Below are 20673 nucleotides of genomic sequence, written 5' to 3' on the forward strand. Positions count from 1 at the left end.
AAGCCCAAATAAACATATCATGGTGTGTTGGTACAAGAAAAACAGTATCTTGGGCAATGGCTTAAAAAGCAGGAGACCCATAGTATTATTGAATGTCTTCTTAAAACAATGTTTTAATGTCTGCTGTGACTGTTAACTAGAAATATACTTTCATTATTTTTTTTTTGAGAGAGAGAGAAAGGAGATGAGAAGCATCAACTTGTAGTTGCTTCACTTTAGTTGTTCACTGACTGCTTCTCATACATGCCTTGACCAGGGGACTCAGGCTGAGCCAGTGACTCCGTGCTCAAGGCAGCGAGCTTTGGCTCAAGCCAGCAACCTTTAGGCTCAAGCCAGCGACCTTGGGAATCATATCACTGATACCAAGGCTCAGGCTGGTGACCTCGGGGTTTCAAACTAGGGACCTCAGTGTTCCAGGTTGGTCCTCTATCCACTGCACCACCACCAGTCAGGCTGAGTACATTATTCTTTAACAGTTCAAAATTTTAAGCCTAACAAATTCCAATGATCTATTTATAAAATCAAACACCAGCCCTGGCCAGTTGGTTCAGTGGTAGAGCGTCAGCCTGGCGTGCAGGAGTCCCGGGTTCGATTCCCGGCCAGCGCACACAGGAGAAGCACTCATCTGCTTCTCCACCCCTCCCCCTCTCCTTCCTCTCTGTCTCTCTCTTCCCCTCCCGCAGCTGAGGCTCCATTGGAGCAAAATTGGCCCAGGCGCTGAGGATGGCTCCATGGCCTCTGCCTCAGGCGCTAGAATGGCTCTGGTCGCAACAGAGCAACGCCCCAGATGGGCAGAGCATCGCCCCCTGGTGGGCATGCCAGGTGGATCCCGGTCGGATGCATGCGGGAGTCTGTCTGACTGCCTCCCCGTTTCCAGCTTCCGAAAAATACAAAAAAAAAAAAAAAAATCAAACACTGAAACAGACAAGTGCCCACTAAATTACACAAGACAGAAAGATACCCACACTTTTTACAAAGTAGAAAATAACCACCAACATTCTACCAAAAAGGGAGAAGAGAGAAGAGTGGAAGACTACAGATTATGCATTGAAAAGCAAACAAGTGCTTTGTGGCTTTTAATAAACTTTAGAATCACATACTAATTTCTAAAACAACAAAAAGAAAAACTAAATATCACTGACAGTTCATTTTGAATGACTCCATAAAAAAAATGTATAAAATTATTAGTAGCAACCATTATGTATCTAAAAAAATACAAAAGACAAAATAGAAATTACACTTTAAGTAATGTTATAAAGTTATTACTTAAAAGACTGCTTTAGAAAATCAGAAATGCTGCTTTTACACAGAAATTTATATTTTTTAAAATATATAGTTTTTCTTACTTGAGAGAGTCCAGGGGACGATGCATGTCCCGGGGGCGTTGCCGCAAGATTTGGATGCCCCTTGTTTATTTCATGTGCTGCATAAGGGGAAGGGGTGGAGGGTCCCGGCTGTCTTGCTACCTGTAAGGAAATTAATATTTAGGAAGAATATTATAATAGTAACAATCTTAATAACATAGCTAAACTGGCAAACTTTTAAAAATTGAATTCTCTGCCTCACAATTGATACTAAAATGCCAAAATGATCAAAGGCTTTAGTTTTTATTATTGAAGCACTGAAATTCTTAGAAAGACAATAAATAGAATATTTTCATCAAAAAAAAGTCAAAATAAAATGTGCGTTCACTGGTCACTTCCTGTGTGTGCCCTAACCGGGACTGAACCTGTAACTTTAGTGTTTCGGGACAACACTCTCACCAACTGAGCTAGCTGGCCAGAGCAATAAAAGATTCTTGAAGCATAATCTAAAACCAAAAGCTTTGAAGGAAAATATATATGCTAGCCCTGGCCAGGTAGCTCAGTTGGTGATAGTTGTCCCCATACACCAAGGTAGCAGGTTCAATCTCCAGTCAGGGCACATATAAGAATCAACCAATGAATGCATAAACAAGGAATAACAAATTGATGTTTCTCTTTCTCTCCCTCTCTCCCCCTTCCTCACTCTCTCTAAAAACATTAAAAATGCTAAATGACAAAAGCCATACTTGAAACTATATAATTTACAAAGCCATTTATATTATTTTGTAAACAGAACAAAAAAGAGATAAATGATTGCAAGGGGATGAGGATAACTACAAAAAGCCAAGGAGATTTTGGGGAGTGACTTAACTTCTATATCATCATTAGAGCGGGGATCATATGTCTCTATATGTTTGTGAAACATCACAGAACTGTACACTAAAAATAGTGAATTTTACTGTATGAAAATTACATTTCAATAAACCTAAACCCAAAAAGGGCAAGTTACTTAGAGTACAATCTCATTTTTGTTTTTAAAAAGTACATGTATATGTGCACATGTGTATCAATTTCTATACGTATAACTGTCTACATATGTATGTACATCTATATATAAATACATACTCACAAATATATACATCATATTAAAAGAGCTGTAAGGATATACACGAAGATCTTAATACAAGCATTACTGATGTTTCTTTATTTTCCTCTTTTTTATTTTTTAAAAGATTTTACTTATTGATTTGAGAGAGAGAGAGAGAAGGGAGGAGGGGTGGGAAGCATCAACTCATTGCTTCTTATATGTGCCTTAACCGGGCAAGCCCTGGGTTTTGAACCACAGATCTCAGTAATCCAGGTCAATACTTTATCCATTGAGCCACTATACATCAGGATCATTTTTATCTTCTAACATAACTAGTATTTTATGTAAAAAAAATTTATTTTCCTGACATTTTGCTGGCAATATACTGCCCATCAGCCTGTGATTGATATGAGACCACTTCATTCAGGCCCATTTCTAGAGTCAAGCAATCAATCCCAGCCAGCTTCTCTCTACCATAGTCTATAGAATAGCACTGCCCTCAATGCATGCAGTTATCTAATATTCAAGAATCCATTCTCCATAGGGTGGGTTCTTTCATTTCAGCGGGCCATGAAACTTTTTGCAATCTAGTGGAAACAACAGACTTCTTTCTAGAATACTTTTTAATGCTTAAAATACATAGAATTATGACAAAAACCAACTATACTGAAATATAGTCACCTATATTCATAATTCAAAGAAATGATAACATTCATGATATATTTCCTCCATCTAAGTTCTTAGAGTTCCCTGACTACTATCACAGAATTAAAAACTGTCCTGGTACAAAGGAAAGTGGTCTCCAAATGGCATTAGATTTGCCTGGTATTCACTCAATCACTCAGAAGCTCTGAAGAAAATCTATTCCCTATAAACCTAACCTTAGAATCCCTTATGTCTATCTAAAGCAGAAAAGAAACACCTAAAGGCTCAGTTGCCTGACCCCAATGCTAAAATAAAATGGACTCACAGAATTAACTATAGTCAAAAGCTTTACAGGCTAAAAGAGATATGAATGATGCCCTAATGTAACCAAATTAAAATTTCATTTCTACCTTGCTTTTAAAACAACCTATGATTTTTCTTGAAAAACTTCAAATTTTGAGTAAAAAAAAAAACAAAACAAAAAAACCTGTTAACAAGGGCATTAGGTTTACCATGAAATGCTATATAGCATTTATAAAACTCATTATAAATTTTTAAAAGGATAAAAATTGGATTACTATTTAAACATCTACTTTAGAAAATAACCAGAAACAGAGTTCTTACAAGCAAACATCTTACCAACAAGGCTTAATATATTAATATTCTTATTTCATGTTTTAGAATAAATTATTTTTATATTCTAACAAGTAAACATCAAAATGGATATATATTTATTTTTAAATTTTGCAAAGTAAGATAAAGCAAGGGCCATGAAGTTATATAAAGCTATATAAAATCCATGTTAGATCAGTTCTCCAATTCATCCTGATAAAACAAGATTCAACTTACCTCGGACAATAAATCATAGTGTTGAAAAATATAAAACAAAGAAGCTATTCGTTAAGAATAAATAGATATTAAAATATATTGCTACATGCATGTCATTAACTTAAAAAAAGGTAAATTTTAAAAACTTCACCCCACAATTGGCAGGGACTAAAAAAAAACAGGACACTGTACAGGATACTGTGAATGGGTTTACCATACATAGTCCCAAAACTATAGAGCATACGTCACAACTACCTTAAAACCAGACTTCAAAAACGATTTCATGTTGGGTACATGCCCTAAAAAAAAATCTCACCTCAAAATTTAGGAACTTATATATCCAGCAGCAGTACATGTGATAGCAAAAAAGGTAGAAATAACAAATGATAAAAAAATAAAGTAACACAATTGGACTAAAGACAAAAAATATGTAGATGAGCATTATCAGTACAAATGAATATGTAAAATAATCAGGAATAAAACAAGAAAAAAATACACTCTTCAGAACTGTAAAGAGATTCTACATATTGACAAAGACCAAAAGAACTATTGATACTTCAAGGATTTCTGATAGAGATTAGTATTTATCTGGTTCATTTTTCTCTGAAAACTGTCTGAGTGAGTGCACTTTTTAAGAATGGTATTGTACCACCCCATAAAAAAACAAATGTTTCAGAGAAAGTAAAAAGGCATTTTGCTAAAGCCAAAAGTACTACGCTATTGCTACATTAAAATTTTCCTTAGAGCAATCACCAATGAAGAACAGCACTTAGCGGCACATATACAGGAGTGCATTCACTCCTGTTACTAATGACTGTGCCAAACTGCAGGAAGTCCTTGGTACTGTTGATTCTGGTAGAACCTTCCCAACCAAATTTGGGGATTCCTACTAATAAAAGCAAGCCAAAGGAAATAAATCTATCAAAATAAGAGAACTAGAATCAGGCAATTCTAAAAAAATTTCTTCCTAGAAACAAGTTGCTACATAAATCTCTGATTTTCACTGTGCTCTATTTAATTCAAAAAGACTCCTATTACAAGTGTCACACTGCATTACAAAATATATGTTTTCTCTTAATGTATTATAGAGCTCAATATCTTTGCCAGAGGAAAAGGGAATACCTTTTCAAGGTATTCAAGTAGAAATTATACAGAATGTAAGCAGTTAACACAACCTTATCCCAAGAAAATGGGACAAAGGCTAATAAAATTCCTGGGGATAAAAATCAAAGTCACACAGCCTGATGAGGTGATGGCGCAGTGGACAGAGCATCGACCTAAGATGCTGAGGACCCAGCTCAAAACTCTGAGGTCACCAGCTTCAGCATAGGGTTGCCAGCTTAAGTTTGGGATCATAAAATGTGATCCTATGGTTGCTGGCTTGAGCAAGGCCTCACTGGCTTGGCTGGAGCCCCCCAGTCAAGGCACGTATGAGAAGTGATCAATGAACAAATAAAGTGTCACTACTATGAGTTGATGCCTCTCATCTCTCTTCCTTCCTGTCCAGCTTTCTCTCTTGAAAAATAAAAAAGGTGAGGGGAGTATTCATATAAAGAAAAAACATGTTTTCCCATTATTTCAAAGATATTACTACTATCCCAATTACAGAGGCAGGAAGCCAAGGTATAAAATACCTAATTATGGCAACTACTTAACCAAAGCTCAAATGATTTTTGCCTTTTATATAATATTAATCCTAAGCAAAATTAACCATTCTTGGAGTGCAGTGTGTGTGTGCATGCATGCATATGGACATGATGTATGTGAGTATAAAATAAGTATGCCCAAGAAATGTTTTACTTTTTTATAGAATTTCTATTTTTGCATTGGCATTAAGTGGAGCTTCCAGAATTCTCATTTATTTGTTCATACAAATGTAAACCGGTACAACCACTTGGGGAAAGAACTTGGCATTAGCTAGTGACCTTAAAAATAGGCATACCCTATGACCCAGCTCTTCCATGTTTAGGCACAGATCTGTGAAAAACACAAAAATGTTCATATTTGTATTGTTCTTAGTAACCAAGAATTGGAAATGAAACACTCTTTGTTAACAGAAAAATGAACAAATAATATTTTCCTGCACATGAAAACTAGAAGAATACATCACAACTTGGATGGCTCTCATAAATGATATTGACTGAAAGATAACACAGAATATACACAACATAATACCAAAAACATCTACACAGCCAAAACTTGACTATATTAGTTTAGAAATGCATAAATGTACCAATGACACATCCAATAAGGATTTTTGTTGTTGTTGTTGTTGTTGTTGTTGTTGTTGTTAGGTGAGAAGAGGGGAATTAGTGAAACATACTCCTGCATTCACCCTGACCAGGATCCATCCAGCAACCCCATCAGGGGCTGATACTCCAGTACTGAGCTATTTTTAGCGTCTGAGCCCAAACTCCAACAAAGCTATCCTCAGTGACAGTGGCCACACTCGAACCAATCAAGCCATTGGCTGCAGGAGAGGAAAAGGGAGAAAAGAGAGAGAGGGTGGGTGGAGAAGCAGATGGTTGCAAGCAGCAACCATCTGCTTCTCCTGTGTGCCCTGACCAAGAATGGAACCCAGGACATCAATATGCCGGGCCTACACTCTATCCACTGAGCCACCGGTCAGGATCCCAATAAAGAATTAATATGCAAAATATATAAAAAAACTCATACTACATAAACACCAACTAAAAACCCAAACAACCTGATTTAAAATGGGCAGAGGAGCTGAACAGACATTATTCCAAAGAGGACATACAGATGGCCAATAGAAATATGAAAAGATTCTCAACATCACTAAACATCAGGGAAATGCAAATTAAAACCACAATGATCTCTTATACCTGACAGAACAGGTATCAACAGATCTATAAACAGTAAGTATTGGCAAGGATGTGCAGAAAAGGGCACACTTGTGCACTCACTGTTGGTAGGATTGTAAATTGGTGCAGTACTACAGAAAACAGTATGAACATTCATCAAAATATTTAAAAGTGGAACTACCTTATGACACAGCCTTTCCACTTCTGGCATTTTGCCAAAGAAACCCAAAACACTAATTCAAAAAGATATATGCACCCCTATGTTTATTAAATAATTACTTACAATAGCCCAGTGGTTGGCAAACTCATTAGTCAACAGAGCCAAATATCAACAGTACAATGATTGAAATTTCTTTCGAGAGCCAAATTTGTTAAACTATATAGGTAGGTACATTCCTTATTGAGGTAGCGCCCGCACATGGTATTTTGTGGAAGAGCCACAACTAAGGGGTCAAAGAGCCGCATGTGGCTCACAAGCCATGGTTTGGCAACCACTGCAATAGCCAAAACATGGAAGCAATCTAAGTGTCTATCAATAGTCAAGTAGATAGAGGAGATGTGGTACATATATACAGAATATTACTCAGGCATAAAAAATAATAAAAATCTGACTGTGACAACATGGATGGACCTAGTGGGTATTATGCTAAGTGAAAAAAGGCAAAGAAAAGAAGATACCATGGTCCTGGCCAGTTGGTTCAATGGAGTGTCGGCTCGGTGTGTTCATGTCCTGGGTTCAATTCCTGGTCAGGGCACACAGGAGAAGTGACCATCTACTTCTCTACAACTTTCCTGCCCCCTACTGTCTCTCTCTCTCTCTCTTCCCCTCCCGTAGCCATGGCTCAATTGGTTTGAGTACATTGGCCCCAGACGCTGAGGATGGCTCTATGGAGCCTTGACCTCAGGTACTAAAAAATAGTTTGGTTACAAGCATGGCCCCAAATGGGAGTTGCTGGGTGGATACCAGTTGGGGCACATGCAAAAGTCTGTCTATCTCTCCTCCCACTTGGGGGGGGGGGGGGAATACACACACACACACACACACACACACACACACACACACACGATTTCACTTATATATGGTATCTAAAAAACAAAATAAATGAGCAAGAAAAACCAGAAACAAATTTATAGACACAGAGAACAAATCAGTGGCCATTACATGAGAGGAGAGTTGGGTGAAAAAGGTGCAAGGGATTAAGAAAATGCCAGTTACAAAAACAGTCAGATAGATGTAAAGTGCAGCATAGGGAATACAGTCAATAATATTGTAATAACTGTGTGGTGTCAGATGGGTATTCGACTTACCAGAGTGATTACTTTGTACAGTACACAAATGTCTAATCATTATGTTGAGCATCTGAAACTTAATATATTTGTCAACTTAATTAAAAAGTAAATTTTAAAAAAGAAATGCATAAATGGATAACACTGTAAATAATAGCAGGAAACTTTTTTTTCAAGGTGGATAGATATATTACTTTGGGAAGAGAGGGAGATGTGAACAAGAAAGGCATCATAATGTTTTGTTTTTGTTTTTACCTAGAAGGTGATAGAGTTTTTGCCTGACCTGTGGTGGCGCAGTGGATAAAGCGTCAACCTGGAAATGCTGAGGTCGCCGGTTCGAAACCCTGGGCTTGCCTGGTCAAGGCACATATGGGAGTTGATGCTTCCAGTTCCCTTCCCCTTCTCTCTCTCTGTCTCTCTCTCCTCTCTGTCTCTCTCCTCTCTAAAAATGAATAAATAAAATAAAAAAATTTAAATAAATAAAATCTTAAAAAAAAAAAAGGTGATAGAGTTTTGACTTCAAAATAATTTGTTAAACTCTACCTTTTATGTTCTATACACTTTTATGCATGTTATGTTATAATCCTCTCTCATTCCCTAAAAAAGATGAGGGACAAAAACAAGCAAGCTACTAAATGCCTGGATTAAAATATTAGTTACATTGATATTAGTTACACTGTTATTCTTTTTTTTAAAAAAAGACTTTATTTATTCCACTTTTTTCAGAGAGGAGAGAGTAAGAGGGAAAGAGAGAGAAGGGGGAGGAGCAGGAAGCATCAACTCACACATATGCCTTGATCAGGCAAGCCCAAGGTTTCGAACCAGTGACCTCAGTGTTACAGGTAGATGCTTTATTCCACTGTGCTATCATAGGTCAGGCTGCACTGTTGTTCTAAAGAGCAGAAAAATATAAAAATACTGGTGCAAGAGAGAAAAACTTCTAACTCTGACTTAGTGAAAACCAGCTAATTAGTGAATTTTCATTAAAAATTTCTACTTAAAAGTAATCCCTTATAGAATCAATAATTTTTGGTGGTTGCTGACTAATAAAAATAAAGGAGTCTTTTGAAAATATGAAGGTAAACCATAAACATCATGCAAACTAAGATTAGCCAGTAGGTACAAAGTCTATTTATTTAACACTAAATTACCAGATTTGATAAAATATTCTGGCCAATTTAAATCTATCATATATGCACTATATTTTTAAAAAATAAAAATAATAAAATATAAAAAACATTAATGTTTCCTGAACATAATCCTTCTTTCATGACTAGATTCTGGAAAAATTGGCATTGACTATAGATATGCTGTTAAATATTATAAACAAACATATAAAGTATTGTTTTATTCATTGCATATGTGAATAAAATACATGAAATAAAAACACTGTACTTAAAAACACATAGCAATTAAATCTTTACTAAAAGCATCACAAAGGGAAACTCCAGGAATCCTATTAAATACTATTAATGTTTTCAGCAACAAATAATATAAAGGTAAAAAAGGCACATGGTTTATGTCTAAGAGCCAGCTACCCCTTACTTTTTTATCTGAAGATAAAATTTATTTAGTGAAGTCATCTAAAAACATTTCAATAGCTGTAACTCCCACATGCAAAGGACCAAGTTCAATTTGCGGTAGAGTGGAAAGATTCCAAATTTTTTCTTACTTGGCTAATTTCAACACTATGATCTTATAGCAGCTGAAATGGATAAGTATAGATTTCTCCTTGATTAGATTTTGTGAACATCCTAGTTCTTCCTTCAAACCATTTCTTTCCCAATATCTACAGATATTTATTACAGATCATAGGAAACAAAAGTTGCCCTATCAAAAAAAAAAAAAAAGAGCACTCCAGTGAATACTAAAAAGTTTTACTTAATATCATGACATTTTTCAAGTTCTCTCTGGAATTATCACTGCCAATCCCCATCCACCACCACCAAGAAAGAGAAAGTAAATAAATTTCTCTTTGCTCTACTCTTCTTTTAAATTTGTTTATTTATTTATTTTCTGAAGTGAGAAGCGGGGAGGCAGACAGACAAGACTCCCAAATGCGCTGACCAGGATCCACCCGGCATGCCCACCAAGGGGTGATGCTCAATCCCTCTGGGATGTTGCTCTGCTGCAATTGGAGCCATTCTAGCGCCTGAGGCAGAAGCCTTGGAGCTGTCCTCAACGCCAGGGCCAACTTTCCTCTAATGGAGCCTTGGCTGCAGGAGGAGAAGAGAGAGAGAGAGAGAGAGAGAGAGAGAGAGAGAAAGGAGAGGGGGAAGGGTGGAGAAGCGAATGGGCACTTCCCCTGTGTGCCCTGGCCGGGAACTGAACATTGGACATCCACATGCTGGGCCAACACTCTACTGCTGAGCCAACTAGCCAGGGCCTCTTTGCTCTACTCTTAACTACATTTATTAGGTTGAAACATATGAAGTTTCAGATAATCAATTGTTTTTGAAATTTTAAGAAAGGCAATTTCCTGATTCAAGTAATACTTAAATACAAGCAAACAGATGTTATCATAGACAGTTTTTCATGGACGTCATTATCACTGGTTTCAATTCTGAGGATTGTTTCTTTTCACATTTAGTAACTGGCAATGGAAACAAAAGATTAGCTGTTTTTTAGATGATTAACATTTGAGTGCCTATAATGAATCAGTAGCAACATAAAATAAAAATAAATAAAACACCTGTCCTCCAAATATGTCTAGGTATATATAAAAGGTAACAAAGAGTATACCATATACAGGGTGGGCAAGAGTGTTTTACAGTTGTGAGCACACAATATAGTTTATTCTTATATTATTTGTCAATTATCGTATTATTGTCCATACAAACAACTGTATGCCCCACCCTATGCATGTGAATCCTTGGGGTCCAAGTGTTGAACTGCTGAAAGCAGAATTCTAAGATAGTTCTCAAATTTCCTGCCTGGTGTATACATCCTACATAATCCCTTCCACTTAAGAAAGGGTGCATGACCAGGCAGTGGCGCAGTGGATACAGAATCAGACTGGGACGTGGAGGACCCAGGTTTGAAACCCTGAAGTCCCCAGCTTGAACACGGGCTCATCTGGCTTTAGCATGGTTGAACACAGGATCACTGGCTTGAGTGTGGGATCATAGACATAACCCCATGGTTGCTGGCTTTATTGAGCCCAAAGTCACTTGCTTGAAGCCCAAGGTCACTGGTTTGAAGCCCAAGGTCGCTGGCTTGAGCAAGTGGTTACTCGCTCTGCTGTAGCCTCTTGGTCAAGGCACATAAGAGAAAGCATATGAACAACTAAGGTGCCACAATGAAGAATTGATGCTTCTTATCTCTCTCTCTCTTTCTGTGTTCATCCCTATCTGTCTCTCTCTCTCTCTCTGACTCTCTCTCAAAAAAAAGAATGGGTAAAACAAGTGAATTTGATAATCTCTCCTTGAGTAGCCAATTAAACAGCTGACCTCAACTTAAATCAAGTGTGAGGTTATCCTGGCTGGGCATGAACTTACTAGGTCAGCCCTGTAAAACACAGTGAATCAGCCCTGGCCAGTTGGCACAGTGGTAGAGCACTGACCCAGCATGTGGAAGTCCTGGGTTCGATTCCCAGTCAGGGCACATAGGAGAAGCAAATATCTGCTTCTCCACCCCATACCCTCCTTTCACTTCTCCCACAGCCATGGCTTGATTGATTTGAGCATGTTGGCCCCAGGTGCTGAGAATGGCTCCGTGGAGCCTCCACCTCAGGAGCTAAAAATAGCTTGGTTGTGAGCATGGCCCCAGATGGACAGAGCATCAGCCCCAGATGCGGGACTCTGGGTGGATCCCAGTCGGGCACATGCAGGAGTTTGTCTATCTCCCCTCCTCTCACTTAAATTAAACACACATACACATACACACTGAATCATCAGAGAGATGCCCTCCTGCTGTTCTTGAAGATTAAGCAGACTTCCATGTTGTGAGAGGGCCACATAGCAACAACCTGAAGGTGGCCTCCAGGAGCTGAAAACAACCTCTGGCCAACAACTATCAAGAAAACACACACACACACACACACACACACAAAGAAAACAGTGACCTCACTCCTACAACCACAAGGAAATGAAGTCTTCCTTCAATACGAATGAGCATCAAAGTAAACCCCAACCCTTACATGAGATTATAGTCCTTACCAACATCTTAATTTCAGCATGGTCCTGAGTAGAGAACCCTGCTACCCAGTAATGAGGACCACAGAAACTGTGAGATAACAAATGGGTGCTATATTAGATGTTAAGTTTGTGACGATTTATTATACAGTGATGCCAAAAAACTTACATAGAAAACAACAAGTACAAGACCCTAAAATCTTGACAAAGTCAAGGAACATGAGTGACTGAAATGTCACAGGTGAGGGGAAGGGTAGTGCATCACTAGGCTAAAAAGAGATGGCAGCAGCGGCAGTATTACTTAAAGGCCTCTAGACATGAGAAGAGCTCTGGATATATTCTAAGTGGGGTAAAAAGTTACTGGAAGTTTTAAGCAGAAACATGATCAGATCTAATATTTTCCATAAACCACTTTGGTTGCTTTTATGAAAAAAGAATTGACAAGAACAAGAATGAAAACAAGAATATAATTAAAAAGCTATCACAATAATCAAGGCCAGAATTGATGGTGGCTTAGAACAGTAGTCACAATGAAGATGAAAAGCAGAGGCCCAATTTGGGTTATATATTAGAAGCAGAACCAAAAGAACTTGCAATTGATATGCCTTAAGGCAAAGGACAAAAAAAGAATGGATTGACTGATTATTCATTTAATATACATTTACTGAGAATAAATATTGTGCCATGCACTGCTCTAGGTATGTGAAATACACGGTTAGAGCATAGTCCAGATATGCAGAGGTTGCCAGTTCAATTCCCCGTCAGGGAACATACAGAAACAGACTGACATTTCTGTCCACCCTTTCCTCTCTCTCTAAAATCAGTAAAAAAAAAAAATAATAAATCAATAAAAAAACCAAGATCATCATAGAATAAATCAGTAATGTCATAAACTAAAATTAAATCAATGTCAAAATCTCAGAATTTCAAAAGCAAAGGTGATTGAAATAAAATAAATCCAATTTCGGCAATCTGGAGATCAATACAAACCTAGTACCAAAGAGAATGAAAAAAACACAGCAATAGATTTATTTTCATGTTGGTTGATTTTTTTATTGAGTTATAATTGACATATAATAAGAAATCTTTATTTAAATAATGGGCCTACTGATGTTAGGACAGGAGAAATACACTACACAGTGATTTTAATACAAACCAATTTTATATGATCCCTAACTTCACCTCCTCTGTCATACAGTCAATAATGACAAGCCTCAAAGCTTGGTCAGGCCCTGCATTAAACTATAAAAATAAAATAGCCCCTGTCCTAAAATAAAATAAAATAAAAATCCCTTGTCCTTAAAGAGCTCTAATAGAAAGGAAGTCACATATAAATAAAGAAATAAAATCATGTGAAAAATGCTCCAGTAAGAATATTTAAAGTACTGCTGAAAACCAGATGTAACTGGGTCTGAAACTTAGGAAAGGTTTTGGTGGCATCTGAGCTGCACCCAGAAAAGTAATTACCTTCATTTCAGACCAAGAATTAGAGACAGCATTTTGGAAAAAATAAATTAATGGGTGCAGAAGTCAGAAGGCGAAACACGCTACAAACAAAAAAGTGCTAGCAGGGAGAGAGTTAAGTGGAAAGGAATGAGACTGGTACAATTGTAGCCTGATAACAGCCAAATTGTGAAAATATACAGTACAAATTCTTTGCTAAGATATTTTAATTTTTTGCCCTCAGCAAAAAGAAGCCACTGAAATGTTTAAATGGAGATGCAATCTTACCTCATTTATCTTTGATGAGAATGAGAGGCTAGAACAGGGGTCGGGAACCTATGGCTCACGAGCCAGATGTGGCTCTTTTGATGCCTGCATCTGGCTCACAGACAAATCTTTAATAAAAAAAATAATAATGGCCTGACCTGTGGTGGCGCAGTGGATAAAGCGTCGACCTGGAAATGCTGAGGTCGCCGGTTCGAAACCCTGGGCTTGCCTGATCAAGGCACATATGGGAGTTGATGCTTCCAGCTCCTCCCCACTTCTCTCTCTCTGTCTCTCCTCTCTGTCTCTCCCTCTCCTCTCTAAAATGAATAAATAAATAATAAAAATAATAATAATAACGTTAAAAATATAAAACAGGCCCTGGCCAGTTGGCTCACTGGTAGAGCGTCAGCCTGGCATACAGGAGTCCCGGGTTCGATTCCCAGCCAGGGCACACAGGAGAAGCGCCCATCTGCTTCTCCACCCTTCCCCCTCTCCTTCCTCTCTGTCTCTCTTCCCCTCCCACAGCCAAGGCTCCATTGGAGCAAAGTTGGCCAGGGCGCTGAGGATGGCTCCATGGCCTCTGCCTCAGGTGCTAGAATGGCTCTGGTTTCAACAGAGCAGTGCCCCGGATGGGCGGAGTATCGCCCCCTGGTGGGCATGCCGGGTGGATCCCAGTTGGGCGCATGTGGGGAGTCTGTCTGACTGCCTCCCCGTTTCCAACTTCAGAAAAATACAAAAAAAATAAATTAATTAAAAAATATATATATAGCCTGACCACGCGGTGGCACAGTGGATAGAGCGTCAGACTGGGATGCTGAGGACCCAGGTTCGAGACCCCGAGGTCTCCAGCTTGAGCGTGGCTCATCTGGTTTGAGCAAAAAAAAAGCTCACCAGCTTAGACCCAAGGTCTCTGGCTCAAGCAAGGAGTTACTCAGTCTGCTGAAGGCCCGTGGTCAAAGCACATATGAGAAAGCAATTAATGAACAACTAAGATGTCGCAATGCGCAACGAAAAAAAAAAAAAATATATATATATATATATATATATATATATATATATATATATATAAAACATTCTCATGTATTACAATCCATTCATTTCCTACCGCTCACGTTCATGGTTCCAGGTGGCTGGAGCCAATCACAGCTGTCCTCCAGGACAACACCAAATTTTTATTGGACAATGCATAACGTACATGGGTAGTTGTATAGCTCTCACTGAATTACATTTTAAAATATGTGGTGTTCATGACTCTCTCAGCCAAAAAGGTTCCCGACCCCTGGGCTAGAATGCCCACAAAATAATTTTGTATATGAATGTTAATAGCAGCATAAATAATAGCCAAAAAGTAGAAACAACTCAAATATTTATCAACTGATAAACAGATAAAAATATTATGGTATATCCATACAATAGATAATTATTCAGCAATAAAAACATTATGCAAAAGAAAAATATATTATGCTAAGAGAAATAAGTCATCACAAAGAAAAATATACTATATGATTCCATTTCTATGAAATGTCCATAGCATGCAAGTCTCTAAGAGATAGAAAGGTAATTATTGGTCGCTTAGGGTTTGGGAGTTGGGAAGTGACTGGGTTAATAAGGTGCGTGGGGTTTCTCGAGAATAATGAAATGTCCTAAAATTGACTGTGGTGAAGGCTGAACAACTCTGAATATGCTAAAATCCATTGAACTGTACATTTTAAATAAATAAATAATTGTTTTAAAGTATTCAGCCAAGTGGCTTTTAAAAAAATGTTTATTTTATTGATTTTAGAGAGAGAGGAACATCAATCTGTTCCTGTATGTGCCGTGACCGGGGATCGAACCAGCAACCTCTGCACTTTGGGACGATGCTCTAACCAACCAGGAATTCAGCCAGGGCATGAATGAATTACTTAATGATTAAACTTTATGTCAATAAAGACTAGAGACGGAGACCCACAGAAGCTAGAACAGAGGAAGCAAACGGGGTAGTAATGTGAAAGGAGATGATTTTCACACGAGAATAAAGTTAAAAGAATCAACTTGATTAAGTTACTTTAACAAACGGCTTTCAGAAATGACTTATGGTTGTCTTTATTTTTATTTATTTATTAAGATTTTATTTATTGATTTTAGACAGAGGAGAAAAAGAGAAAGGTGGGGCAGGGGGTGGGGGGTAGGCAGAAAGCATCAACTCATAGTTGCTTCTTACATGTGCCTCGACTGGACAAGCCCAAATTTTCAAACCGGCAACCTTACTGCTCCAGGTCAGTGCCTTATCCACTGTGACACCACAGGTCAGGTGACTTACAGTTTCTACCTATAATACTTCAGAGTAACTAAAGGCATCAACAGGAAACCTTATGAAGATTCACTTCTGGCTGCAGGAAAAGACATGGCAGATAGACGTAGAAGTATTTTATCCTCATGTAACCTAAACTTCAGATCACTGGTTTTGTTGACACAATAGCAAACAATATTTCTTAGTCACTGTTCTCTTTAGTTTTTTCTATTCTTCCGTATGTCAGAAGCCGAGTTACTGAAAACACCACAGGGAAAAACATGACTATACCTAATTTCAGCTCTATCATCTCACAACTGTGTTACTAAAGTAACTCAGGAGTTTTCACTTTCCTATATAAGGATATCTTAGATATAATGAAGAGCAGAAATCAATTTTGGAGAATACTTAATATAATGCTTGGTACACAAAAATTGGAAGCTACTAGTATTTATACCCACTAATTAAACATTAGGTTCATGAAGACCTTTATAAAAACATAAAAATTATTTTTAAATTTAATTTGGTATCTAGAACATCTGTAACCATAGATTACATGATTTGGTATTATATATGTGCAAGATCAATGACTTTCTTTAAGTATAAAAATATTGCCTGACCAAGCAGTGGTGTAGTAGATAGAGCATTGACTTGGGATGCCAATAGTTTTTTCCAAATTTCATTTTTTTTCTAGCAGGCATATTTATTCTATGGTAAATAAAATCTGCTACTTGGAACTTGGTAGTTAGGTTTCCACAATGGCCTATAATATCCTATTTAGCCTGGTCTGTGGTGGCGCACTAGATCAAGCGTCAACCTGAAACCCTGGCTTGCCTGGTCAAGGCACATATGGAAGTTGATGCTTCCTGCTCCTCTCCCACTTCCCCCCCCCCCTTCTTTAAAATGAATCAAGTCTTTAAAAAAATAATTACATTAAAAAAAAAAAACATTCACAGGCCTCACCCTAGACCTACTAATATAGTAGTAACTTTAGGAGTGAGCTCTACCAGGTGATGCTAATGCAACTAAAGTACCGACCCATGATCCCCACCTTCCAGTGAAAACTGCAGAGAAAAATTCCCTTCAAGATCAAGATCAAGGCCCTGGCTGGTTGGCTCAGCGGTGGAGCGTCGGCCTGGCATGCAGAGGACCCGGGTTCAATTCCCAGCCAGGGCACTTGGGAGAGGTGCCCATTTGCTTCTCCACCCCCACCCCCTCCTTCCTCTCTCTCTCTTCCCCTCCCGCAGCCGGGGCTCCATTGGAGCGGGGATGGCCTGGGCGCTGGGGATGGCTCCTTGGCCTCTGCCCCAGGTGCTAGAGTGTCTCTGGTCGTGGCAGAGCGACGCCCGGGAGGGGCAGAGCATCGCCCCCTGGTGGGCAGAGCGTTGCCCCTGGTGGGCGTGCCGGGTGGATCCCGGTCAGGCGCATGCGGGAGTCTGTCTGACTGTCTCTCCCCGTTTTCAGCTTCAGAAAAAAAAAAAAAAAAAAGATCAAGATCAAGATTCCCTTTCCCCAGATGACAGCTCCAGAGGCAACTAGTAAGAATGACGTCAGTCTCAGGGATGCCCAAGGACCTTACAAAGAAGGAAGCCCATCCTGTGCAGTTCTACACTGGAAGAGAGTTTACTTGGGCCCCCAAGAATGACCCCTAACTCATGGAACCCAAGGACCACCTGGTAGACAGAGCTTTTGGAAAACCAGAAATCTTTGAGCAGCTGAACTGCTTGACCCAAGTTCTCCTAAAGTGGGTGATTTCTACTCCCAACTCAATGCAGGGCAAAGGCATTGAAATTGGCTCAGGAACTGGATTGGCCTAAACTCAAAATTGGACCCTTCACTTGAACCTGTCTGAGGAGGGAGAAGAATAGCGACGGGACTGAGGCTGCTAGAAAAAGCTTGTCCTGTAAAATCACCAGCCCCTATAAAAAAATCTTTCTGTAACCCAAACATTTGCCTACGCATGTTCATGACTAAACGCTAAATATGTGGGATTCTAAAGAGAAACCAAGAGAAAGGCCATGGTTCCTAAAGTTTTGTCTAATGTTAAAACCCTCAGCGCCCTGGGTGCTAATAGCAGAACACAACGGGGACCAAACACCAGTAGCGACCATCATTTCTCTTTCCACCTCCTCATTCCGCCCTGGGCCATATTCTCACTGCCTCTTCTGGCTGGTCCTTCCAATACCAGCGTACTGGGCCCCGCCCACACAGAAAGGACATGGAGAGCGCTGGTGACAAGGCCAACCATTGCTCAGTAACCAAAGTCCTTATTACTGCCTCCACACACGCATGTCCCTGCTTTTCCTTTCTGGTCCCATCCTGACCTTTAGTGTAGCTGATTTCTAACATTTTGCCTGGGATTTAAAATTTGCTCTTTCAGTCGGTAGTTACAAAATCGTCATGAGGATGTAAAGTACAGCACAGGGAATATACTCAATGATAGTGTAATAGCTGTGTATGGTGCCTGGTGGGTACTGGAAATATCTGGGACAATACTTTGTATAGTTTATCTAACCACTATGCTGTACACCTGAAACCAACAGAAAATAATATTGAATGTAAACTGTAATTGAAAATAAAAAATTTTTAAAGTGGTTAAAAATAAAAATGTTTAAAAAAAAAGATTTTACTTATTGATTTTACAAAGGGGGAGGAGCAAGAAGTATCAGCTTATAGTTGCTTCACTTTAGTTGTTCATTGCTTACTTGTCCTATGTGCCTTGACCCAGCAAGCCTAGAGTTTCAAACCAGCGACCTCAGCATTCCAGACCGACACTCTATCCACTGCGCCACCACTGGCCAGGCAATGCAACTAAAGTTTAAACTACTGACTTAAATACAAAGTAACAAGTTTTTACTAACATTCACAGTACCTACTTGTGCATGCTTTTATGTAGTTCAGCAAGTTACAAGACAAATTAGAAGTCAGACTACTGGACATACATATGGCAATGCTATATTATTGCTATCTGCAATGGCACAAAGAAACACTGTGATTTATAACTATCTTCATCCTTAAAATGTTTTCTTTCTACTACAAAATCACTTTCTTGACTCAACCAACCTATTCAGTTTTCTTCTTTACCCTGCATTCTCAACACACTTAACGACCATTTTATATTAAGTTATGATACACCCTCAAGTTTCTCGGAATCCCTGGAGAATAAGTTGTTCACTGCACAATGCAAGATTTCCAGTCAGCTAAAAATGCATCTCTAATAGTAAACAAAACTTACTTTTCTCTTGTAACTATTTTAGGTGGAAATCCTTAGCACTGTATATCAAATGTAACCTGGAGTTTTTCTTGATCATACAAATTTATCATTAGGAACATTAGGTTTTATGCAAAGGTATAGTTATGATTTAGGAAGTGTGAATATCCTAAACAATCTGTGTACACCTTTCTGCTTCTACATTTGTAGTCATGCAGTTAGCTATACCCTTTAGCTACTAGCAGCACTCCAGACCAAAGCTGCAATTTTACCCTCTTGTCATTCATTCTTTCTATTAATCTTAGGTGGGCTTCAAACTCAGTAATCAATATCCTTATACTTTCCTTTTTTCAGTTTTCCAGTATTACTCCAACCACACAAACATACATACCTTTTCCACCTGAATTGTTCTCAATTTTTCTACTTACTCTTAGAAATACAATACCTTAACTCTTATGAGATAAATTTCTCAACACCCTGTCTCCCCTTCCTGGGTTTCATACTGCTGCTTCACACTTGAAAGAACTGCAATCTACTCTCCACCTATCTCTATCAGCACTTAGCACACTGCACTTAAACTACTCACCAGTTTCAGCTTCCCTGCTAGGCTGTAAGCATCCTCAGGGAAGGGAGTACTGTATTCCTTATGCTCTACACCAGTGTTTTTCAACCAGTGTGCCGTGAGACATGGTCAGGTGTGCTATGGGGAAATTAAACATGGGTCCCCAAACTACGGCCAGCGTGTCGCATATGGCCCGCAGAGGCTATTTAACCGGCCCGCCGCCAGCCGCCTCCATCCGAACACTTTCTCCTCACAATCCCTCCAGCTATCAGCGACAGGAAGAGTGGAGGCACAGGGAACGCTCACTGACCAATCACCTTCTAGGATTCATCCCGACCACTAGCGATGAACCAATAGTAGGCCGCCTCTCATCCACACCTAGGAAGGTCCCTGGTCGGGCTGCCGCGCACTTGTCATTGTGTGGCCGCAGCGAGTAGTTGAAGCTGCTACTCCTTCCCATGGTCCCGATTTCTAATCCTGGTCAGGACTGGAGGAAAATGTTGCCACCACTAGATGAAGCCTCAACCTCAGCTGGTTATGTCTATCCTGATGGTGTATATAGATATTTGACTTTTTTCTTTTTAAAAGAGGCCCCCGCAGAGGGTGATATACAATGCATCACAATGTTATCTATATTGTATATGGCCTCCTGAAGGTCATCTTCTTAAAGAGCTCAAATCTCTATATACACCATCAAAACAGACAGAACCAAGGCCCCTGCAACCAGCTGACCATGGGATTTGAACCACAACCTCAGGGAGAACTCTAGTATTTATCAGAATCCTTACTAGAAAGCAAACTTTTCAATC

At 39.0% G+C, this 20673-nt stretch overlaps 1 protein-coding gene across 23 annotated transcripts in view; it reads right to left on the reverse strand.

The window, feature by feature from the left end:
- EIF4G3 (eukaryotic translation initiation factor 4 gamma 3) overlaps positions 1 to 20673 on the reverse strand; it is a 343178-nt gene that overhangs the window by 222458 nt on the left and 100047 nt on the right. For 22 of the 23 annotated variants that reach the window (XM_066375310.1, XM_066375307.1, XM_066375323.1 and 19 more), the window contains exon 3: positions 1347 to 1466. Coding sequence is in view for 1 of the 23 variants with exons in the window: in XM_066375316.1 (XP_066231413.1) it covers positions 1347 to 1466 (120 nt within the window). In the remaining 22 variants the exon portion in view is untranslated. Of the gene's footprint in view, positions 1 to 1346; positions 1467 to 19888; positions 20115 to 20673 lie in introns of those variants that run through there. The other variant, XM_066375317.1, reaches the window with a different exon arrangement.

The sequence above is a fragment of the Saccopteryx leptura genome, chromosome 3 (assembly GCF_036850995.1).
Source record: "Saccopteryx leptura isolate mSacLep1 chromosome 3, mSacLep1_pri_phased_curated, whole genome shotgun sequence".
NCBI classification, from domain to species: domain Eukaryota; kingdom Metazoa; phylum Chordata; class Mammalia; order Chiroptera; family Emballonuridae; genus Saccopteryx; species Saccopteryx leptura.